Source organism: Sardina pilchardus, chromosome 13 (genome assembly GCF_963854185.1).
Source record: "Sardina pilchardus chromosome 13, fSarPil1.1, whole genome shotgun sequence".
In the NCBI taxonomy this organism is placed as follows: Eukaryota; Metazoa; Chordata; class Actinopteri; order Clupeiformes; family Clupeidae; genus Sardina; species Sardina pilchardus.
The window spans coordinates 22478516-22504100 of NC_085006.1; the positions used below are offsets into that span (position 1 = coordinate 22478516).

Sequence of the window (25585 nt, forward strand, 5' to 3'; positions counted from 1 at the left end):
CCAATTGCAACTTTCGTCATTCAAAGATCACACTGTATTATCCAAATTCACAATATGTGCACTCATCAACGCTGTAGGAACCATTTAATACCACTGGTATTGGTATAAACATTAGACAATAACCTCCATCATCATCAAACACATTCTGAATGCCTTAAAAAAAAAAAAAAAAAAAGGGCGCAGTCCACCTCACCGACGTCACAGATCATAGTTTACCCACCTCTTATTTAGCATAGCCTCCAGCATACCCAAAAATATGAGTTTAGCCTACCACTAATATAATAATATGTATTTTGTTAATGACAAATCACAGTACTATTTCTCCAAATAACTCAATAAAAAAATACAAATGATGATTTATTGTCTTTGAATTTTCTATGTCATTCTGAAAAGATAAACCTGGTAAATTCTTGTTCACTTTATGTAGGCTATTATTATGCCGTTTTCTTACAAGTTTTGTCTCATCACATAGTTAGGAAGAAATAGAAGGACACTCGAAGAGTGCATACCTCTGCCAGTAATTCATGGGTTTCATCAGGTCACTTTCCACAGGTGTACCGAGCACCTTGATTATCAATGCAGACTGCATGGTGCTTGATTAATACCTGTGCAAAAGGAGGGACCTGATGAAACCCATGAATACCTTCAGACAAAAGCCAACAACATTTTCTTGGATGTGCCCCACCACAGATATGATTTTAAATGTCACGGGTTCCTTGGTGGCCAATGACACATTCCTCCACCAATTTTCATGAGAATCAGTCTGTTAGCTTTAGTGTTACGCTGCTGACAGATAGACAAACAGCCCTACTGAAAAAGAAAAAAAAAACAGCAAGAAATAAGCTTATGCTGGTGGCTGGTTTTAGCTGGTCTTTGCTGGTGTAGCTGGTTAGGCCACCAGGTGGACATGTTGGCGTGACCATTTGAGGAAGCTGGTCATGCTCGTGTGGGATACAGCTGCTGGTGTAAGATGGTCATGCTGGCCAGGAAAAAAAAAACCCAGAAATTTAGACCAGCAACTCCAACTAAAATGACCAGCTTGAGGTGGTACATCAAGCAAAACCAACTGAACTACCATCGTAAACTGAACGCACGTTTTCACATGAGTTTTGATGGTCTAGCTGGTCAACCATCATAGGGTGGTCAAACAAGCTGGTTAAAAAGCTATGTATTCCTATTATCTTTAAACTCAGATATAATCTCTGGTGTTCTTTCTGTTTGAACACAGTCAGACAACACAGTGAAATAAATAAACAAATATATTCTGTAGATGAATCCACTCCTCCAGAACACAGAGAGCGTCACATGTCACTGTTGGTCCCAACACCATGACTTCTGGGGTTTTGTCCTACACAAAGGAGATAAAAACACAGCTGTGATGCGCTATGTTTGCAAATGTACAAGTGCTCAGTGTTCAAATGTGCAATCACATAATGCACAATGCTGTTCTAGAAATGTCCAATACCATATATCCTCTTATGGGATTTTAAAAAATGTGCATATGCAAACAGTCAAATTAGACAGACCAATTCCTCCTAGTGAATTTTCTTTTAAAAAAATATTTATTGATTTTATACATTTTCTGTATCTGTAATGGTGTACAGTGTGACTCTGTTGTCTCTGAAATGCTCACGTCAAACTTTTCAGACTGCAGTGCGGGTCCTTTCTCAGTGCTTCCAGAAGCTTCTCTCCAGATTCCCCCAGAGTGTTGCAGCTCAGGTGGAGCTCTCTCAGGTGGGAGGGGTTGGACCTCAGTGCTGCAGCCAGGTAAAAGCAGCTCTCATCTGTGAGACCACAGTTATGGAGTCTGCAAAGCAAGTGCCCAAATCCAGGAGTTACCACATCAATACTACATCACTACTACTGATGTTGGGTATTAACATTATAGTCATTATTATATTTATTTGCAGAGTGCAACAATTAGTGTGTTGTTGTGGCATACAGTCATCCACAAGGAAGCGCTGGTTGCCACCATTGAGGACACAAATGATATTGCAAAGGAAAAACAGCACCAGATGATTTTAGATCTACCTCTAATTCAAATGAATACTATTTCCTTCTTAAGAAGCTACTGTATGATAGCCTGACGAGCCAGACCCACATCAAGATGTAGGGTCTGGACACTCACCGTAGACAGGGCTCAATCGGAGGGGTGGGATAAACAGTTGTCTTTCAAATTCCCTCCCCGCAATAGGATAACGCTAAACGAATCATCTACTTGTTTTCAAGTAGCAGGATGCGTAACCTTCCCTCTCCACGCAATAGGATAACGCTAAACGAATCATCTTCTTGTTTTCAAATAACAGGATGCGTTACCGTCGCAACTTCTGGTCGCATGTCAGTCACCATTATGTTAAGCCCACCCACCGACTGTATACACGCTGTGATTGGACCGCTGGTGCTGGGGGTTCTCAGCTCCCTGGCTCAATGGATCGTGCCTAGACTGCCCCGCCAGCCAAATTACATTTGCTGCCGCTAGGGGCGTCTAGATTTCTAGGCTAACTGTATGAGGTACAATAATGCAGAAGGCCCTGTACAGAGCCAGTGTTTCTTCTGGTTATACTGTAGCAAGATTGTAGAGCATAATTTCCCAACCTTGGGATCGTGACCCCATTGTATTGGCCCAAGTTCCCTAGCGGACATTTTAAAAATCACACCTTAACACCTTCAGTGTACAGCATGTGCTCTTCAGACCGTCGGTGAGGAGTTCCACTCCGGCGTCCTGAATCCTGTTTCCACTCAGGTTCAGTTCTCTGAGGGAGGAACCTGTGGAGAGCACTGAGGCCAGACATTCACAACTCCTCTCTGTCAGGGAACAGTTTGTCAACCTGGAGAAAACAAAGGTAGAATGTCAATTTTGCGGGGCCACCAATTTCACCGATTTCAGCCTCAGCTTCGCTCAGCAGTCATAATAAATGAAAGGAGCAATACAAACAAAATAGCAGCAGAGCAGGTGTATGAAAGATGATGAGCAGAGCAGGATACCCATTGTTAGATCAAGATGTCAATAACACAGTTGAAGAAGATGGCAGATATTAGGCTACCAGAGAATTATTTGTCCAAGTCAGTCAACAAATGAGAAGATGAATTGCACTGGTTTATTTAACCAGTTAGTTATGATTGACGTTGCTGGAATGACCAATTATGAAACCAAATGTATCGGTTGGATAGCAATGCAGACAAATAGGCTATTACTGATGTGCAACTCTATCAAGCACAATATTCCCCCATATTCCATTTTTTTTTGTGTATTTATTGATTCAAACACACTGGACAGCCACACTTGCTGTAACGTTCGCTCTTTACTCAGTTCAGGCAGGAACAGACAAACAGATATCCCATTCTCTTTTCATACTATCTAGATAACTATGGCACATCCAAGTTTCCAAAATATCAAAATTGAAATGTTAATACATCTCACAATGACTCTCTTATCATCTATCTGTTCAAGTTCATGTTCATCAAATGCATGTTTGGGATTCACTACTTCATAAAACAGCACTCTTACAGTAAAACACTGTCGCCATGAACAGAGGCGGTAACTTCAGGATGCTGGCCTTCTAGACAGGGATGTAAAGACAAAATCAACCTCTATTCTTGCAACTCATGCTACGTGTGTGTGTGTGTGTGTGTGTGTGTGTGTGTGTATGTGTGTGTGTGTGTGTGTTTGTGTGTGTGTGTTTCTTAGTGTCCATATCTGTGAGCAACCAACCGTCAAGTCATTCCCATACATTTATACATGCATTTGTTATTCCCTCACTGGTATAAAACTTCTAGTCCGGCGGTTTGAATGAGTATTTGAATATGTAAATGGTTATAAAACAAGCTACGTACTTAAGTTGCTTCAGTTTGCACTTTGGGTTTCCCAGTCCTCTGGACAGCATCTCCACCCCATAGTCCTGTATCTTGTTTCCACTGAGGTCCAGTTCTCGTATGAGTGACGAGCTTTGGGTCAGAACCAAACCCAGCTGCTCACAGCTTTTGAAAGTGATGTGGCACCACCCAAGCCTGGCCAGAATTAAGTGGTGTCAGAGTTAAAGACCAAAGTGGTGAAATCTCTGAGCCTTTCCATCAATAGTTGAAACCAGAATGCAAAACATGAGATAGACAAAAACATGCAACAACATAATAATGGCCTTTTGCTCAGTGAGTTTATCTGTACACTTAGTTTAGTTGCATAACGAAATGTTTGCATCACAAACATCACAAACATTCTCATGTAGATAGAAGGTGCAATGTTGGTCCTTACCTGGCCTGTTTGATTGCTTTAATGACAGGAAACAATTTTACAACACATTCATCTGTTTTTATGATTTGATTTAGATGAAGGTCATATCTCCCTTCTTCTGCTGTCAGTAAGAGATACATCAGTGAGGCAAGCTGGCTGGCTGAAGGAATTGTTTCACAAGGCCAAGGAAGACGGCCTTCGATCAAGGCTTCTTGAATGTCTTTGACCATAGACGTGTCATTCAGTTCATTCAGACAATGGAGGAGATTGAACATTTTGTTAGAAGTCCAGCCTTCATCAATTTTCTGCTTAATGTACCTAACAGTTTCCTGTGTATCTAGTGGAGTTTCCCCTGCATTCTTCAAAAGGCTATCCAGATTTCTTTGATTGGACTCCAGTGAGAGACCCAATAGTAAGCGAAGAAAAAGGTCAAGGTGCCCATCCACACTCTTTAAGGCCAAATCCACGGCCACCTTGTGAAGGTCATAAATTAGAGGACCGGTGTGGTCTGGTCTTAATACATTGGTTTGCTTAATGGTAAAGGACACATGGACATGCACAGCAGCAAGAAACTCCTGGATACTCAGATGCACAAAGCTGAACACCTTTCCCATGTACAACGCCGACTCCTCTCTGAAGATCTGAGTACACACTCCTGAGTACACCGATGCTTCTGTGATGTCAATGCCACACTCTCTCAGGTCTTCCTCATAGAAGATCAGATTGCCCTTCTCCAGCTGTTGGAAGGCCAGTTTCCCTAGTCTGAAAATCATCTCTTCCTCTGCGTCAGTGTATTTTCCTTTTCTGATATCCATTTGAATGATCAGGAAGTGTATATACATTTGGGTAAGACTTTTGGGGATTTCGCCACTGCTTGCTTCAGAGAACATTCTTTCTAAAACAGTGGCAGAAATCCAGCATAGGACCGGTATGTGGCACATTATGTAGAGGCTTCTAGATGACTTCAGATGTGCAATGGCTCTTTTGGCCAGGTTATCATCACTGATTCTTTTCCTGAAATACTCCTTCTTCTCTCTGTCACTGAAACCTTGTATCTCTGTCACCCGATCCACACACTCAAAAGGGATTTTATCGGCTGCTCCAGGTCTGGTGGTGATCCAGAGGAGAGCAGAGGGAAGTAGATTTCCCTTGATGAGATTTGTCAGCAGCATGTCCACTGAGACGGGGTCTTCCACATTGGAAACAGACTTGCCGTTGTGAAAGTCAAGAAGAGAGCGGTACTCATCCAGGCCATCAAAGATGAACACAACTTTGTGCTGCTCAATCCTCAAGAGTGGGATGTCTTTCTGTTCTCTGAACAAATGCTGAAGGAGTTGTAACAGACTGAGATTTTTCTCTGTGATTAAATTCAGCTCTCGGAAAGCAAGAGGAAATATGAATTGGACATCCTGATTGGCTTTTCCGTCAGCCCAGTCCAGAATGAACTTCTGCACAGACACTGTTTTCCCAATGCCAGCCACTCCCTTTGTGAGCACAGTTCTGAGGGGTTTGCATTGTCCAGGTAAAGGTTTGAAGATGTCTGTGCACTTGATGGCTATATCTTCTGCTTCAGCTTTTCTGGACGCTGTTTCTTTAAGTCTGATCTCATGCTCCTTGTTGACCTCCCCTTCCCCTCCCTCTGTGATGTAGAGGTCAGTGTAGATCTCGTTGAAGAGTCTTGTTTGCACTTGTGTTGCTGTTCCCTCAAGTAAATACTGAAACTTCTTCCTCAGGTGAGATTTTGTTGCCTCAACAGCTTCAGCATCCAGAGGTCTGTGAAAGTTAGAAATGTTTCATTTTGTCTTTATATATTTATATATATATATTATAATTTAAGAAAATTAATAAGAAAACTCTATCTAATCATACACTCTTAAAATATTAACTTTTAACATCCTTTGTTGATTTTAACACATCTCCAGGGAGGGAGATGTGTTATTTGTTACACAATATGTGTTCAATATACTGTATCTTTGTGTCCAGATAGGGACAACACATTTGTTTTAAAAGTGTGCGTATAAATATACTCTCTCGATTTCCATTGCCATTACAGTCAAACTGTTACTGATCAATATTAAGATATATTGCCATTAGTACTGTCAAAATTAGCATGTTATTCAGAGTGATTCATTAATCATCTACTAAAAGTATTGAAGCGTTAAAACCTCTTGTTGGCTCAGTTTTAAAACGCACAATATTGGTATCTGTTGAAGCTAAATCTATTGCATTGCAAACTACAAACTATTACCTTCTATCAAAAGGGAGCTAAATGTGTCCTGAATTTAGGCTTCAGTGGGGTCACTGAACCCTCTCTCTATCGCAATGAGTTTAGCCTTAGGATGTCAACTCATCGTGACATGATGATGCTATCTGTTCACTCAGTAATTAATGTAAAACATGTATCTGCATACCGTAAATGCCTCATTTTAAACTTAAAAGCCTATTAGTTGATGAAAAATATCTTAATTATTACTGAAAATGATAACTAAAACATTACAATGGCTCACTGACCACGGATTAAGCAACTTACATTATGGGAGGACCATGGGTATCATGGGTAGACTCTGGTGATGTGGTCTTCATCTGGAAACTGAAATAAAATCTGTTATAATTATGTCAGTGCACTCAACAGGATTTCAGTTCACACCATGTAGTAGACAGCAGGGCAGAGTAACGGCAGAGGTTCCAGAAGTTGGACAAACCAGATTTTTCATTGGAAATGTTGAAACATGTTTTGAGCAACACCCGTTTCAGAATTACTAGACACAAATTGTTTATTTCGCTTCTTTGATTTAATATGAAACAATTATTACTTTACAAATAATTATATCATTATGAAACTGAATAATGCCATAAATAAGAGATGATAATGGGGATTATGATAATAATTCTATGATAATAATTTTTGGAACAGGTTATCTTTTATTCTTACTCATCATCAAAGTCTCCCTTGAAGTGGATGGGTAATCCCATTGATCTGTCACTCTTCATGGACACATGGCTAGGCACAGGAGGGTCTGGTCTTGGAATCCTGAAATATTTCCGAGTCATATTGCATTTGTTCTGTCATAACTTCATTACGTTTATATTTATAGATGTAGCAGATGCCTGCAACAACATTGTATGAGCATGGCTATTGGCCGGCCACATATTCCTTTCTCTCTTTTTTTGAGCAGTGTATTAGATACAAAGTTAACACATGAGAATTTAGATGCTTTAAACAAGCAATAAACTATTGCTACTGTAGAATTATAAATCATGTGCAGTGGCCTCACTACACAAGCAAATAGGCCACCTAACAATCCAAAGTATAAGGTGTGTGGTATACTGTGTAAGATCATGTCAGATCATAATATCATCATCATCAAATCATTATATAAACTGACATGACTTTGTGACGGAGGCTACACACTCTGAGAAATTTAGTCTGTCATCAATTATAACACCAAAGTTATGTTTTAGCTAGAGTCAATGGAAATTAGCCAAGATATATGCTGACCGACCTGTGGTGGATTTTCTGGATTAACTTGGAATATCAGACACTCAGGAACTATTACACTACAGTCATCATTACATTGCATTATATTAAGTAGCATGATTAATCAATATTGTGAAGAAATGCCAAGATATTTGGCTAAAGCTAAATCTCCTCATGTCTTACTCTTCATTCTTGAAGTCTCCCTGAAAGTGGATGGGTAAACCCATTGACCTTTCACTCTTCATGGACACCATGCTGGACACGGGAGAGTCTGGACTATCAAGGGGAGCCCTGCCCAGGCACATATATCAAGAAAAATGTTGTATTTATGTTGTCATACTAGTATCAAATTTGCGTTTTAGAGTAAAAGAAAAAAAACATAATTCATTTTTCAAGAATTCAAGACATGCATATGTATTTTTCACAGATCAAATAATTTTAAAGGCAACCAAATTTGAGATATTTTCCGTAATTGATTTGTCTTACTCTTGATTGTTGTTGAGGCCACCCTTGAAGTGGATGGGTAAACCCATTGACCTGTCACTCTTCAAGGACACACAGCTGGGCACAGGAGAGCCAGGCCTCTCTTGATTGGCATGGCTTAAAAAAGAAAACAGATACTTTTGAAATAATATGTAATTATGTTTGACATTTTCTAATATTTTGATAAGTAATACTGCAGACACTTTAGATCAGCGTTTCTTCATTGGTGAGCCGGGACCCAGAAGTTGGTTGTGGAAACGTTGATGGGTCGCTTATGGTTCAAATAAATAAATACATAAATACATTAGGCTACATACAGTATATCACCCATTATAAATGTTGCTCTATCAGATCTAATGTCAGACCTTTATTTTGATAGACTTTATTCGTATGGCAGTCGTTGCCATAGAGTCTGGGGTTTCTTTTTGTCCTCAACTGCTAAAATGACATTGACATTGTTGTCAATGTCATTTTAGCAGTTGAGGACAAAAAGGGACAGAAACCCCAGTGACCTCATGAGAGAATGAAACCATTCAAATTAAAACACTACATGGAAACAAAGCAACCTACTGTACTGTCAAAGACGAACCCACTGAGTACTTTGAATGGCAACACAGTAGTTGCCTTACACATAGGAGCCTTACGTGAGAATGTTCAAAACATAGCTCACGGTGTCAGTGGACTTGAACGCTAAAAAATATGGGCCGCATTTTGACCTTCTGACAAACAGGTACAAAAGTAGCATGTATACAGCCAGGACTTAAAGGACCCAGCTACACACACACACACACACACACACACACACACACACACACACACACACACACACACAGACGTGCACACACACATGTACACAATCACAAAATAAACAAACCTACCTGACGGTCTTTTCATCAAAGCTGTTGAGTCTCTTTGGAGAGACAGACCCATTCATGTTTAAGTGAAACACCGAAGTAAAAGTCACTCGTCAGGATGGCAGACCTCACAGACACGATCATCTTACTGACTGTATAAAGGGTAAAATCACCAGTCAACAAGACTGACTGAAATCACCGCAACTTCCATAAGACACTTTTGCAGTGGTCAGTATGGTAATAATCGTAATAATGCCCTTAAGTGTAAAAGCAGTAATTTATTGTGAACTGTACCTATCCTAACTGGACAATTGTTTGTCTTACAGTAATTCTGCAAAGCCATATCATAAGAAAAGTCAACATTTCTCTCCTCTTACCATGTTGCTTTCTCGCCTTCGCACAGGTCAGAGTGACGCATCACATACTGTATCAGTAGCTAACTTCCTTGAACATCTGAAATTCCCGTCTGGTGGGTGTGAACAAATGTGGAATACAATACTGAGTGCAGTCGGGGACAGGGCATAACATACCCTATATCATTGTAGTCAAGTACAATACACTACACTAACACCAATAAAAATGAATCGTTGCCACCAGCTTAAGTCGCCAGTGCGATCTCTCCATTAAAAACTTAAACTTGACTTACTGTAAACACACTTCTTCAATATTCAATTCTTCAATCCACATCCACCAGAACAAAGCTGGCTAAAATAACATAATTTGAACTTGAACTAGAGAGTTTGGGGAGGTTAGGGGAGATATTCTCTTATTCTACTGTAAAGTCTGTTCAAGAGAGCTTACTGAAGCCTGAAACCCTGTATGCCACTGTCAGCAGGATATGGAGCGACCCTGTTTTGCTTTTATACACACATTTGTGTACACATGCACCAAACCGAACCAGTCCGACCAGTTTGGTTTAGAAAGGTGTTCACAGAAATCTAATTAAACATTTCCTGGTTACTGCATTGTACAGGTTTGTAAAGAAATCTATAAATAAATCACTTCCTGGTTATTGCATTGTATTGCATTGGTGCATTGGTGAAATATTAAATGATTTATGCAGCTAGTCCCCAAGGCTAAAAATACACCTACAGTATATTCAAGACTACAATTGGAAATAATACACTTTACATATTTAACTACACTGTGCAATTTTAGATTCCAAACGTGGAAAACAAAACAGGAAGTGCAGGGACTTCTGTAGGAGAATTTCAAATGAATTTTTTTTTGGGTAACCACAATAACCATGGTATTTCACTACAGTTGATGAAAAAGCATCATTCTCCTTGTGAGGATTGAACTCATAACCTGCAGATTATGAGCCTGACTGACACAAACTGCACTAATAAGGCTTCAGCTACAGATGTCAGAACAGAGAGCTCATTTTCAACTTGACAGTGTCTCAACTTTGGTTTTTAAGTCATAAGATATGGTCCCAACTACAGCAGTAAGGAATTAAACGTAAGTGTTACTTTCTTGTTTATAATGTTTCTTTTTAAATCATGGTCTTCTCCTCAGTGGTAATCCTGACAATACTCTGGGAATCCCTTACACAGTAATTTTGCTCATCAGTTGTTCTGTTACATACACATAAAAAGCCTGGATCCAGACGGATCACTCCCAAAATCGAATTGCTTCTTCCTTGGGTCATTTCAGACCATTCCTGAAAATTTCATTGAAATCCATCGATAACTTTTTGAGTTATCTTGCTAACAAAGACACAAACAAACATACAAACAAACCCCGATGAAAACATAACCAGGTAACAACAAGTTGGGGTTTACAGTGTAGCGCTGAGGTAATAGCAAATAGTGTTATTAGCTGATCATGCAACAAGGATTTCTATGAGTGGCAGTTAATTTATTCATCATTTTACATGCACATATGACACTCTCACACACAACCATTTTACTCAGGGCTATCAAGTGAATAAAAAATGTAATCATGATTAATTGAATGATTTCATACAGTTAATTGTGACCAATAAAAGGGTGGACACTCTATTTTATACAAAATGTGATTAAGTTAAAAAAAATGAAGCAAGAGAACATTTTGGGGGTGTTTATACATCAAATATGATATATTTCCAGCAAGGCAGCTTGCTTCTTCAGGACAATATCGTACTTGTCACTCTTGGCAAAGAAGTGCAACACAGTAATTTGTTGTAATATAATCCATCTTTCTTCATTGGCATGCTTTTATGTCAGTTATTAGCTGTTTAGCTAATTAGCTGGTTTCATTCTCATTGATCTCAATGCCATTCAAACCAGCTAATTAGCTAACAGCTAACAACTGACATAAAAGCATGCCAATCTCTTAGTATGGTGAAGGGTATAGTGTTGATGAGGGGCTATTTTAATTCAAAAGGCCAAGGGGACTTTATTAGGGTGCATAGTGTCCTGGATCCATGAAATAACTGGCCTTTAAAAATAAAATGAATCCTCTATGGGAATTTAACGTTCCAATACTTATGACCCCTGTATTTTAAGGAAAACATACATTATTCATTCACAAAGAAAATTGATGTCCTTAAAGGTTGAATATTTCCTCATTTTTTTTATTTAAGGCATTAAGATCAATTTCCAAAAGATGATTTTATATCTAACTTTTAGCATGTGTTCCAATACTTTTGGAGGACACTGTACCTCTTTGGCAAAGTTAGCCAATATCCAATCATGCTGCACCATCAAAGTAACCTGGAAGCCAGCCCAAATTTAAAGGCGCAGTCAGGGATTTTGCACAATTTCAAGCCAATAAAATGTTGTCACATTCAGCAATCATGACCACTAGCTGCTCATTCTGTGATTACACTGTTAGAAAACCTGTTCTCTGTGGCAGCCCTGGCTCCAAATACTGGAAACAAAGTGGGGGCAGCCTACCCCCTAACAAAAATAAAACCCTGTGTGGAATTTCTCTGTGAATACTGAAAGAAGGGGTGAGCTACGTCTCTGGTATGTATCGTCTGGTCGTTGGTTAAAATATAATGTACTTTTTATTGCACAAAAGCATCTGCTAATGAATGCACATGAACATAAATAACAACATAAACAATCTTTACACACTTCACTACAGGATAATCTGGGTCAGTAATCTGTTTAGGTTCTGTTCCTTCTGTCAGAGGATGAGGCCAATTTGTGTCATACACCAGACAGCTCGTGAGTCGCGTCTAATGTGAAAGTCCAGTCACATGGCAACCTGTGCTCTGGGGTTGGATGAGATGTCTCTTATGTAGCCTAACTCAGTAACTTCTTGTCACCGGTCAGTTGACTTTGATTTACATAGACCTTGTCAATTCTTGACATTATGTATTTTATGCCGTTTTCTTACCATTTGGAAAGACATCTTACAATTTCTTACAACAGAAAACATAAACTCCCTGACTAATGATTGGAAGTGCATAATCCCATCCACTCTAGAGGCCAGAGAGGACTATTATACAGTATGTACAACATATGTAACAGATGAGTGTGTGGAATGTTGGTAAACTTCACTCCCCGGCACCTCAAGAGTGCTGCTGGCATGAAAGCTAGCAGCCTGGGCTTTTAGCTTGATTGCCAGCATGCTCGACTCCCAGTCCAAGGTGCTACTGCTTCGCAGGTTCGAGCCTGGGCGTGTGCAGGGCTGAACTGTGCAGATTCAACATAACACAGGTTGCACATAAATAAAACATGTATGCACTTTCATTGCGAACATATAGTCTCTGGTGTCCTTTCTGTTTGAATGTAGTCAGAAAGCGCAGTGAAATGAACAGACATATCCTGTAGATGAATCCACTCCTCCAGAACATAGAATTCAAGGTCCATGTCCGCATGTCACTGTTGGTCCCAACAATGTGACTTCTGTGGTTTCGTTCTACATGAGGCATAAAACAAAACAGCTGTTTGTGATGTGCTAGATTGTTTGAACAATGCTCAGATTATCTTGGTTAGGCTACATTTGCCAAAAGCATTGTTCAGGAACAAACGTCAATTAAAGACTATCAGGCTATGCATGTCTTGTCTCTGCCTCAGAAATCACCTGGTTCACAGCACAAAGCTGCTTTAAGGAAATACAGAATAGAACTAAATGACCAATCACATTTACTCTGATGGGATTATAACACTGTTTAATAAAATAAGTATCCCAAATGTGCTATTATAGAAAGACAAATTTCTTTTTGTGAATTTTTGTAATGATTTTGCTGAATTTTCTGTAACTGTATCAGTGTATAGAGTGACTTTCATTTGTCTCTGAAATACTCACGTCAAACTCTTCAGGCTGTTACGCGGATTCTTCTGCAGTGCTTCCAGAAGCTTCTCTCCAGATTCCCTCAGAGTGTTGCCACTCAGGTGGAGCTCTCTCAGGTGAGAGGGGTTGGACCTCAGTGCTGAAGCCAGGGAAGCACAGCTCTCATCTGTGAGACCACAGTTATTGAGTCTGCAAAAGCAGGAGGGAAAATATAGTTTAGTGCTGAGAGAGTGCTTTCCGCCAGGGACTATTGTAATAAATGTCAAACTTTACCCTTTTTTATATTACTTTTTCTGATCTAAGTTTAAGTAAAGTGTTTTCAAACGTGTTGTGGTGTTTTTACCTCAACTCCTGCAGGGTGCAGTTTGTGGTCTTCAGAACATCAGTGAGGAGTTCCACTCCAGCGTCCTGAATCCTGTTTCCACTCAGGTCCAGCTGTCTGAGGGAGGAGCTGCAGGACAGCACTGAAGCTAGACATTCACAGCTGCTCTTTGTGAGGGAACAGTTTTTCAACCTGGTGAGGAAAATTAAAACGTTTTTTCTTTTAAATGTTTAAATCTAATTTGTAAAATGATTTTTCCACAGCATTATGATATAATCAATGTATAGTGTATGAAACACATTGTGTGCAAACATTAGAATGATAGTGGCAAACAAAAGATAACAGACAAAGAAACCAGGAGTTACAAATTAATCCATCACTGTAAAGAAGAGCAGGAATAATGATCCCAACCCTTCACCCCACAGTACATGTATGTCTGTGCATGTATTTGTATGTGTGTATGTGTACAATATGTATTTTACCACAGTGATTCCAGTTTGCACTTTGGGTTTGTCAGTGCCATGGAGAGAATCTTCACTCCAGCATCGCCAATCTTATTGTCACTGAAGACCAGCTCTCGGACCAGGCAAGAGCTTTGGGTAAGAACAGAGGCCAGCAGCTCACAGCTCTCAGCAGTGAGGAAACAATCCTCAAGCCTAGAGTTCCATTTTGGAGATAAATAAAACTGTCATGTGAAGAAATCTTGATATTCCCCTCATGAATGATAATCTCCACATGTGGACAGTTAAGTAACTTTTAGATAAAACAGAATAAAAAAAAACATTTAAATACATGTTCACCCAGTCACATGATGGCAGTATAACAGTATATCACAACACAGCTGTACCACATAACTTTAAATATACTCACTGAGCTTTTCTGGTCACTTTGATAACTGGGAGCAACTTCTCCACACAACCATCTCTTTTGATGATCGTGTTGTGATTAAAGTCATATTGGCCTTCGGCTGCAGTCAGCAGCAGGTACTGGAGAGAAGCACACTCGTGAAATGAATGGGGTTGGTCACCAGGCCAAGGACGTTTACCTGATAACAGGCTTCTCTGCATGTCCTCTACCAAAGAGGTGTCACCCAGTTCATTGAGACAGTGGAAAAGATTGAGGATGCTCTCCACTGGGTTTTTCTCCTGAATATTACTCTTTAAATACTCAACAGTCTCCTCCTTCTCCATTGAGACAACTCTGTTCTTCAACAGCTTTTGCAGGAGTTTCTGATTGGACTCCAGTGAGAGGCCCAGAAGGAAACGTAGGAAAAGGTCCAGGTGCCCGTTCCTACTCTGTAAGGCCAGATCCACTGCAGTTTTGTGAAGGTCATGAAGTGTTGCAGCTCTGAACAGAGCAGAGAGCTGAGAGGTGTGCTGTTGAACGGGGATGGTTTTCTCTGTTCTATCTCTGTTGCTGAAGCAGAGGAACACATACAAAGCTGCAAGAAACTCCTGAATGCTCAGATGCACAAAACTGAACACCTTCCCCTGGTACAGCCTGGTCCAGCCAGCCTCCTCTCTGAAGATCTGAGTACACACTCCTGAGTACACTGATGCTTCTGTGACATCAATGCCACACTCTCTCAGGTCTTCCTCATAGAAGATCAGATTGCCCTTCTCCAACTGTTGAAATCCCAGTTTCCCCAGTCTGAAAATCATGTCTTCATCTGTGTCGTTTGCCTTTTGTTTCTCTGAGTACTTTACATTTTTGATATCAATCTGAATTGTCAGAAAGTGAACATACACTTGGGTCAGAGTTCTGGGGATTTCAACATTCTCTGTTCCACTCAACATTCTTTCTAGCACAGTAGCTGTGATCCAGCAGAATACTGGAATGTGACACATGATGTAGAGGCTCCTGGATGACCTCAGGTATGTGATGGTTCTGTTGGCCAGATCTTCACTACTGATTTTCTTCATGAGATACTCTTCCTTTTGTGGGTCATTGAATCCTCGAATCTCTGTCACAAGGTCAGTGGATGCAGGAGGGATCTGATTGGCTGCTGCTGGTCTGGTGGTGATCCAAAGGAGAGCAGAGGAAAGGAGATTTCCCTTGATGAGGTTTGTCAGCAGCACATCCACTGAGACTGGCTCTGTCACATCAGAACACTTTGGGTTGGACTGGAAATCCAGAGGAATTCGACATTCATCCAGGCCATCAAAGATGAACATGACTTTGTGCTTTGAACTGGTGAAGACTGGTGAAAGATCTTTCATTTTTGAGAAAAAGTGCTCAAGAAGATCCAACAGACTGAGTTTCTTCTCCTTCAACAGGTTCAACTCTCGGAAAGGAAGAGGAAATATAAATTGGATATCCTCATTGGTTTTTCCTTCAGCCCAGTCTAAAATGAACTTATGCACTGAGACTGTTTTTCCAATGCCGGCCACTCCTACAGTCAAAACTGTTTTGATAGTTTGGTGTTGTCCAGGTAAGGGTTTAAAGATGTCGTTACAGCTGATTGGTCTGTCTTCTATTGCTGTTCTTGAGGCTTTCTCTATCTGTCTAATTTCATGTTCTTCATTGACCTCTTCACTTTCCACCTCAGTAATGTACAGCTCTGTGTAGATCTCATTGAGGAGAATTGGGGTTGTATGTGTTGATGGTCCTTCAGATAGAGTTTTAAACTTCCTCGTCATCCAGTCTTTGTGAGATTTCTGAAATAATGCCGTTGTGTCTGTGAATTCAGTTCTGTAAAAAAGTCAGAAAAAAAGGTCTGCCACTTTTCTCATCTGCAAAGACTGACATGAAGCTGTTATCTATACATATTTTACATATTTAGCTTTTTGCCTGTGACAGAACAGTGAAGACAGAGACAGGAAGCTAGTGGGAGAGAGAGATGGAAAATGACCTGGGTTTGACTCAAGTAGGCTACGGAACCCCATGGGCACCTGCTGATAAAGGCTCTGTGGCCAGTTGCACCACAGCGCCCCCCTATGACAGTGTTATTTATCAGCAGCCTTCACACTTTGGATTTGCGGAGACTGAGTGGCACCATTTTATATCATCTTACACTTAATGTTCATCAATCTTACAGTATAAACATTTGAAAATAATAGTGCACTAAAGTCTAGCAGCTCAATCTTACTGGTGTTGGATGTCAGGGACACCTTTGATGAAACACCCTGTTGACTCATTCTTGTCCTGTGAACTAATGTATTGAACAAGATTAAAATTGTGACAATTAGATTATTCATTGTTATGAAATGTATATATATACAGTATACATTTCCAGTTATATATATTACATATATTATATAACAGAGCTTTATTAGGCATATCTGAACTCTGCTGGGATGAAATTACCTTTTTGCTACTGTTAATTGAACACCTCTTTGAGTTTCCCACATTTTATTATGTTTCAGACATATCTTAAAATGAGATCCTTTCATTTTGTTTCTCATCAGTCTACACACACTACACAAGAAGTTGTCTTTCTTTACCCTTCTCTCATCTTCTCAAAGGTACTCTGGATCTTATTCAAAGTGACCATTGGGTCCTTGGTTACCAGTCTGGCCCCTTCATCCTATATTTCTCATAGTGGCCAGATCTAGGAAGACTGTTGGTTGTTCCAAACCTTTCCATTTGAGAAAGATGAATGCTACCGTGCTTATGGGAACTTTCAATTCCGCAGAAATGTTCTTGTATCTTTCCCCAGATCTGTGTCTTCATACAACCCTATCTCGCAGGTCTACGGACAATTCTCTTTATCTTGTGGCTTGGTTTTCATTCTGACATATTTACCATCAACTTTGAGATCTTATACAGGTATAAAGAGATATGTGACTCTCCTAATAATGTCCATTTTATTCATTTAGGTGCAAATAGATTCCAATTAAGTTGTAGAAGCATCTCAAGGACCACTGATATAATAAGGATGCACCAGAGCTCAATTGCAAGTGTCAAAACAAATGGTGAGAATAATTATGTCAATTGGATATTTCAGTCTTTCATATCTTAAATGAATTTACAAAACACACCAACACTTTTGTAGAGAGTTACAGTATTGTGTGTTAATTGATGAGAAACTTGTTTTTAACCCATTTTAAGATGAATCTGAAATATAAAAAAATGTGGGTAACACTTTACGATAAGGGTACAAAAAGTCATCATGATCATGCTTAATTAATCATGATTCATGATGACGTGCCAATCGTACTTAATACTTAAGATAATGAGTTGTTTATGCATGAATTCATTAATGACAATCAGTGAATTCATGTTAAGTCATAATGATTCATGATATATTCAGGGATGAAGTAATGCATTATTCATGCATGAATTCATGAGAATTCATGAGAATTCATATACGCTTATCGTAAAGTGTTACCAAAATGTGGAATGTAGACCCTGTCGGAATGGTCTGAAAACGTTCCTGTTTCAACATTTACATGCTGATATTAACAGGTAAATGTGTAAAGCATGTCGATGATTTACTTGTCATCAGTGGAGAAGTTGACTGGGAAACCCTTTGACCTGTCACTCTTCAATGATGTGATAGTGACTGTAGGTGAAGGTGGTCTATCTCGCTGTCTGTAAAGAATATGAATACACAAGAGTGAAAACACATTTAGGAAGTATATGGCAATATATAAACATTAAATAACCATTCTATACAAGTTGGTATACACTTTCTATGAACCCAATATTCATAACACATTATAAAAACATTCATAAAGGGCTATAAACCATTAGTGCCTCCTACTGTAATTATGTCATTACCATGTTTAACAATTTATTCATACTTATGACTGTGTTCACAAAGGATTACAACATTACTGATACCATATACAGTAAGCCTAGATTGAAGTGTCACAAAGCATTGTACAGCTTTTGACCACTTGGTGGTAATGATAATATTGCTATAAAACTTTATAGCAGATTCTATGAATTAACCAAATAATAGAGAAAGTGATATTAGCAAAACAGGGGTAATGTGTAAAGTATGTAGATAATTTACTTGTCACCAGTGGAGAAGTTGACTGGGAAACCCTTTGACCTGTCACTTTTCAATGAATTGATAGTGAATGAAGGTGAAAGTGGTGTATCTGGCTGTCTGTAAAAAAAAAAAAAAAATCATGAATGCACAAGAACGAAAACACATTTAGGATATATTATGTATACACATTATGTAGCCATATACAAATTGGTACCACTTTCTATGAACCCAATATTCATAGCACATTATAAATACATTCATAAAGGGCTATAAACCATTTATAATGCCTCATGATTATTTCACTAGTATATTTCACCATTTATACATACTTATAACTGTGTTCACAAAGGATTATGACATTACTGTTTCCATATAAGCCTATAGCTTGAAGTGACACAAAACATTGTAAAGCTTTTGACCACTTGGTGATGGTACAGTATACTGCTATAAAGCTTTATAGCAGATTCTAAGAATTAACCAAATAATAGAGAAAAATGATATTAGCAGAACAGAGGAAATGTGCAGTGTAGATGATTTACTTGTCATCAGTGGAGAAGTTGACTGGGATACCCTTTGACCTGTCACTTTTCAATGAATTGATAGTGAATGAAGGTGAAAGTGGTCTATCTGGCTGTCTGTAAAGAATATAAATACATAAGAGCGAAAACACATTTAGTAAGGATAAGAAAATGAATAAATATTATGTAGCCATTATGAATTGGAACATAAGCAAAACAGGAGTAATGTGTAAAGTATGTAGATAATTTACTTGTCATCAGTGGAGAAGTTGACTGGGAAACCCTTTGACCTGTCACTCTTCAGTGATGTGATAGTGAATGTAGGTGAAAGTGGTGTAGGCCTATCTGGCTGTCTGTAAAACAAATAAAAATAAAATAAAAAGATGTAACAAAAGCGAAAATACATTTACGAAGTATAAGGAATGTATAAACATTATCTACATACAAATTGGTAACACTTTCTATGTATCCATACATCATTCATAAATGGTTATCAACCATCCCTAATGCCTCACAAATATTTCATTGGTATATTTAAGTATTTTTGTAAAACGGATAGTTCTGGTCCTTAGTTATGATTGGCTGAATCACATCTGATGATATTGTATTATCCAGCATAACCTCACGTTGACTGAATTTTCTTCTATATTACTGCCCTACCACAAAAGTTAGAGCTGTTGCGTCTCAACGTTGCTTAGAGAAAATTTATTTCTTGGTGGAAGAATTATTATCTGTGAATAAATCATTACATTTCTTATTGCTGCCTTCATTTTATGGAATCTATATGCAGTATGTAGTAGTTATTTTAGAAAATCAATAAGTTACTTGAGTCTGTTGATTACAATGACTAGAACAGCTAAGGCACTCCGCTTACAACTTTTAAGCACTTAGGCCTTTACAGCTTGAAGCATCACAAAGCATTATAAAGCTCCTGACTATTTGGTGAACAGTCAAGAGTTACAAGCCCCCAGTGCACAATCTGATGTTCACATAACAATTTATAAAATGCCCAAAAGCATAATGACAGACACAAATGGTTAATATGGTGAATTCACAGAATCTGCAATAAAGCTTTGTAACAAACATGTCATCGTTGCCATTAATAAGCCATATACATATATGTGTGTGTGTGTGTGTGTGTGTGTGTGTGTGTGTGTGTGTGTGTGTGTGTGTGTGTGTGTTTGTATGTCTATGTGTATGATATGAATGGGTTAAAGTCCTTTATGAATGTGTTTCTAATGCTTTAAGTAGAGTTAATATACATTCTGAGTGCACACTGAAAATAATTCCCCTTTTTTCCCCTACACACCCAAACTGGCCACACATAACACTACTGCGGCCAGAAATAGGTGACATTAGTTTGCACTCACAGAGCAAACCGATGGAGCAACAGTGACATCATTCATAAATCAAAAGTGTTATTTTCCCTATTGATGTTATCCTAAAAGAGTATAACAAGAAGCATAGCCTGAGATGTACGGTAGCTGTTTCTTAACCCACAGCTAAAAGAGATTCTTTCGTAATTTGAAATGGAATACTCATACCCACCCATGGACATGGATGAAATTATTTAAATATTCAGCAGATTATCAAATCATTTGTAAAATCAAAAAAATAAAAAATAGCCTGATGATAACACAGCTCTTGTACCTTTTCCCGCTTTGGTCTTGGGTTTCATTCCTTGTGTGGAAATTCACTTCCCCAGAGGCGTCTTCCTGCTTGTGGTCTCCTATGTCACTCATCTTTGCATGACTTCCATCCTACTGGGTAATGACATGCAAAATCTATTGGAAATATTCCTGCTATTTTTGAAACACTTTCGGTTTTGTTTCATTTTCTATAATGTGTTTCGTTATATTTCCCCTAGTTATCATTTTATTCCACATTGGTATTTGACACAGCTGAAGCTTGTGTGGTGTTGGTCATGATTATGTCCCCGTTACTTCAGCTTCAACACTTTCATCTTCTATTGATCCTGTTCTGTACTGTATCAAGATCAGTATTTATTGTTACTCACTCTAACGTCTCACTCTTGCAGAATTGTTGTTGCTTCAGACGCTGATTTACAAAAAAGTTCTTCCTCTTAGCTTTATGTTTTTTTTTTCGTACACCTTATTATGCACTGAAAATTATTTTCAGCCCGTTTTGCATGCAATACATTCTCAATAATAATTGTACTGAAGGTAGCAGGATTATTACTCTTCTGTGACTTCTGGTCAAGTGTTTTTGTACAAGAACCAATGAACTTGAGTGAGTTTTGAATAGCCTGCTCTAGGAAGTACCTGTCGAGTGACAGAGTGCTGTCGGAAAGTCCCTTCTCAAATGTCATGTGGGTACAGGGAGGCCCAGACGGAGTTTGATGTGTTTTGATAACTTAAAGCAAACGGGTAGTCTTGCGATCAGGGTAAGCACTAGACATGTCTGTGTATCTCAAAATATGTGATGTGGATAACTCTATGCTATTGCTAGACTAAGCAGCACTTCAGCAATTTGACAAAGAGGTGCAATAAAACAATGTGTTGGATCAAAATCCATCTTTCAGTCATTTTCATCCCCAAAACTGAAGTCACATTTTAAAATTACACCACTTCAACACATCACATTAAAGAAAACTTTACAAGAATACAGCACTTGACCACCACATGCTGCAATATGTACAATTGTGATGTTGAAGAAAACCTGATCACAGAATGATCATATGTTTTAAAGGGAATAATGACGGGTATTTGACATGTATATCTATCAAAAATAACTTCTGAATACAACTGACCTGCTAATTTAGGCAATACCTCAGATACTGTATGTATCAAATCAAGTAACTTACAAACAAATAGTCCAGATACAATTTCATCATTGTAATATGAACAGATATAGACAGGCTACTGATACTACATGATATACATATGATATACTGTATATAACCACTCAAGTTTTCTGTCACACAGCTTGAGTCCACTCCAATACAGTTTTTATAAATATGCCATAGAAAAGAGTATATTACTTTTCTAAAAGAGATTAAACATACTCTCAGCTGTCTGATACTCACATTGCATCCGTGTCCTTGTGCTCATAAGCTTCCTGCTGAGTCATTGTTTGCGCCACTTACCTTGGATCCGCCTTTTAGGAGGTGGAGTCATGCAAACACTTGGTGAACTAATATAAGGTGTAGTAGCACAGAGTTTAATACGTTCTTTGTTCACTCACTCAGTGAGAATGTTCTTTGCTCATTTTATCTTGGCTTGAGAAAGAGTCAGGCTCCATGCAGGGACATTTACGACTCTGCATGCTAAATTTCAAACTGTAGTCACTAATCAGATCTTTCACTGTTTGCCCGTTTGTCTGTAGCAGCTTCTTATTTAGCCTGACTTCTTCTTCTACCACTTCTTCTTTCAATTTCCCTCACCACCAAAGAGATGTGAGAATGTCCACTGCCTGGAAGCCTGGTTGTGTGTGTGTGTGTGTGTGTGTGTGTGTGTGAGAGAGAGAGAGAGAGAGAGTATGCAGCCGTGTGTAGTATGTTTCAGTGGAGAACCAGCATGCTGTAGCTCACACACTGATAGTCCAATGATAAGAATGCAAACCTTCTGCTGCTGCCAAAAACAGCTTTATTGTTTCATCACAGAGTGAATATTTTGCCATCCAACTATATCTTCTCATGAGCCTTTACCTCATGTGTGTGTGTGTGTGTGTGTGTGTGTGTGTGCGTGCGTGCGTGCGTGCGTGCGTGCGTGCGTGCGTGCGTGCGTGCGTGCGTGCGTGCGTGCGTGCGTGCACGCTTGCATGCATATGTGCAGGCATGAGAACGTGCCCCAACATCACTCTCTCCTGTCCAGGTTAAGATGAGGGCATCAGGGATTATCAGTGAAGCTTGCATAAAACCAGACCAGTCAGACTGGTTTCCTTTGGAGGGAAAAGGTGTTTAAGCTATAGATAGCCCACATTTTCCATTTCCTGGTGTAAGCATTCTATTTGATTGTGTTTGCATTCTATTGTATTATCAAAGATTCTTTAGCTTTTCAACTGTCTTTGGTATTACATTATGTTTGCCAACCTGAGTGTGGCAAACAAAAATAGGCTTCATAACATTGTTGTCAAAAGATAACAAGCACTATAGCATAGGGCCAGTGTATGAGGTCAGAGTCACACAGAGCAATGGCGCTTTTGGCAGACATTAACCACCCAATCCACTCCGAGTTTTGCATGCTGCCACCAGTGAGAAGGTACTTTTCATAAGATCTAACAGATACCTAAGATCATTTGTCCCATCAACTGTTGGGTCTCTTAACAAGATCTGGCTGGCTGGATTCTGGCAAAATAGGAACAAGGACATTAGTGATGAGATTCTAACATTATGTTTCTTGAAGTACATGGTGGTATGGATACTAAAACATTGATGTACACAGGGGCACATCCATCACAAACAAATATGTGTATGGGAATCATGGGGAGGGGGGAGGAGTCAATTTTAGTTGTGGAACTGCAAGTCATACTCACACTTACGTCATCTGATCATCTGACTCTTTGTTGAAGTTGATAGGCATTCCCATTGACCTGTCACTCCTCATGGATGCACAGATGGGCAGAAATAAGGCTGACCTCTGACCTGTCCTGCGTGGGTGGTCTCACAATACACACACAAAGACAGACTGACTCAGAGTGGACAAAGATGATCATTCACAAGGGAAGATACAGTAGGGCAGCGGGGCACTGACATAACATAGTGGAGCAACAAACAGGAACATCTGCTGTCAATAAGACATCAAATATTGAATAGTGCAATGTCATGCTTACATAGGCTCTGCCTCTTCTGTATTGAAGAGCATGGGTATTCCTATTGACTGGTCACTTTTCATGGACACCATGGTGACAAAAGATGGCTCCGGTATCCAGGGGGAAGTCCTGTTGAGGAAGATCTATGTTTGCAAATAAACTGAATATTTGTACAAGACTGTTAGAGATGCAGTCCAGCCATTGATTAACCCTCATGGCCTTGAAACGGCTTGTACTGTATGCAGCTCTACTTCCTCATTGCCAGTGCTGGGTATAATCCCCCTGTGCACAAAAAGTTTTTTTTTTTTCCCAAAAAATATTTAGAAAACTCAACCCCTCAAATTGCTTCAAGATTGGGTTCCATCTGTTGTCACAGACAACACACATTACATTTTCTAATATGTTAATACATTTGATTCAATAGAGATGATTGAATTAAAACGAGAGGACAATTTAGCGAAATGAGCACATGATGAGACTACAATGAGCACACAATTTAGTATAATTGAGTTGCACATTTTCTCGACTGACAGTGTATATAAAAAATCTTTCAACCTCATCTTCCCAATCTCTGTACATATCTTGTTATTACATTATTAAAAGTCTCTGAAATAAACAAGAGTGTTACTGCAAATATTGGATGTACCCAAATGTTTCACTGGAAACTATATATAAACATTGAATATTTTTCAACAGTATTTGCCTATGCACGTTTCATTAGAATCCTGTCTCAAAGCTGATGTCTTACTCTTCATTCTCGTTGAGGTCTCCCTTGAAGCACAAGGGTAAGCTCTTCGACCTGTCTCTCTTCATCGACACACAGCTGTCCACAGGAATGATCTGTCCAGAGGCATCTTGTCCAGGCATATATTTTAAGAACATGTCTCATTTATATTTCATATCAGAATTCCATTGGTCATTTGGAGTAGATCTACAACATATCACAACAACTCTTAAGGGTAACAGCATCACTTTTCCCCTACTTCGGCTTCTGCCATTCAGCGCTTAGTGTCGTTATTAAGATACTTATCGGTGGTCGAATTGACATCTCTCTCACCTGTTGAGCTGATTCCCTCCCCAGTAATAGGCTACCACTTATTGTCATGTCTAAACTTGCCCAGAGGATCTCTAAGTGGTTTGGGAAGAGTGGAAAAAGACTGCACACTAAATTTAACAGTTTGTCTGTATATTGATACTCTATTTCTCTTTTGTTTTGACTTGTTTTGTATATTGATATACAGTAGCTCTTAGGTTGTATCCAACTTGCTTTTGTTTTTCTGTACAGCTCAAGACCTGTTTGTTAGAGCGTTTTGTCATATGATATGCTGCATGGTTATGACTGTGTGTAACCCTATGGAAATTTGGTTATACGTTTCAATTTCATGTTTGTTGATTTACAAGGAATGTGAGTTCATAATGAGCATAATGCAAATGTTAAAATGAATACTAATTCATAATGTTATTATTGTCATTGTTAAAAGGTTAAAAATGTGATAAATAAGAAGATAAGGTTACCTGTAAGAATAATGTGCAATGTGTGAAGTAAGATTGGATAACCAGTGTGGCTGGAAGGATTACAATGGCATGAATAGCCTTAAGAAGAATCCAGAATGGGTTCACACACACACACACACACACACTCACACACACTTTATTGCGTCTGAAATATGTTAGCAAAACAGCATGTTTTGTTTTCAACCTTGTAATGACATTGCAGTGCATTTATTCCCTACTCCCTTTCATATCCTTTCATCTTTTTTCTCTCT

At 39.0% G+C, this 25585-nt stretch overlaps 2 protein-coding genes across 12 annotated transcripts; both read right to left on the reverse strand.

The window, feature by feature from the left end:
* Nucleotides 1-67: 67 nt before the first annotated feature.
* On the reverse strand, nt 68-9855 carry LOC134099112 (NACHT, LRR and PYD domains-containing protein 3-like). 3 transcript variants are annotated; one of them, XM_062551869.1, is made up of 12 exons: nt 9690-9855; nt 9421-9509; nt 9068-9195; nt 8193-8306; nt 7890-7997; nt 7161-7259; nt 6759-6818; nt 4250-6001; nt 3835-4008; nt 2658-2828; nt 1634-1807; nt 68-1348 (listed from the first exon to the last, which is right to left on the reverse strand). In XM_062551869.1, exons 3-12 carry the CDS (start codon nt 9121-9123, stop codon nt 1309-1311), a joined length of 2748 nt encoding a protein of 915 aa, XP_062407853.1. In that variant the 5' UTR covers nt 9124-9195; nt 9421-9509; nt 9690-9855; the 3' UTR covers nt 68-1308. The 3 variants fall into 3 exon arrangements, with proteins under 3 accessions (XP_062407853.1, XP_062407855.1, XP_062407854.1); XM_062551871.1 differs by lacking the exon at nt 9421-9509; XM_062551870.1 differs by lacking the exon at nt 9690-9855 and having other exon boundaries at nt 9421-9601.
* Nucleotides 9856-12016: 2161 nt separating this feature from the next.
* LOC134099110 (NACHT, LRR and PYD domains-containing protein 3-like) lies at nt 12017-23746 on the reverse strand. 9 transcript variants are annotated; one of them, XM_062551861.1, is made up of 12 exons: nt 23550-23746; nt 20700-20812; nt 19301-19402; nt 19071-19166; nt 18553-18648; nt 18030-18125; nt 16681-16743; nt 14463-16283; nt 14075-14248; nt 13614-13784; nt 13286-13459; nt 12017-12895 (listed from the first exon to the last, which is right to left on the reverse strand). In XM_062551861.1, the coding sequence occupies exons 2-12, from the start codon at nt 20789-20791 to the stop codon at nt 12856-12858; spliced, it is 2925 nt and encodes a 974-aa protein (XP_062407845.1). In that variant the 5' UTR covers nt 20792-20812; nt 23550-23746; the 3' UTR covers nt 12017-12855. The 9 variants fall into 9 exon arrangements, with proteins under 9 accessions (XP_062407845.1, XP_062407843.1, XP_062407844.1 ...); XM_062551859.1 differs by lacking the exon at nt 23550-23746 and adding an exon at nt 22096-22427; XM_062551860.1 differs by lacking the exon at nt 23550-23746 and adding an exon at nt 22096-22099 and having other exon boundaries at nt 20700-20809.
* Nucleotides 23747-25585: the final 1839 nt, after the last annotated feature.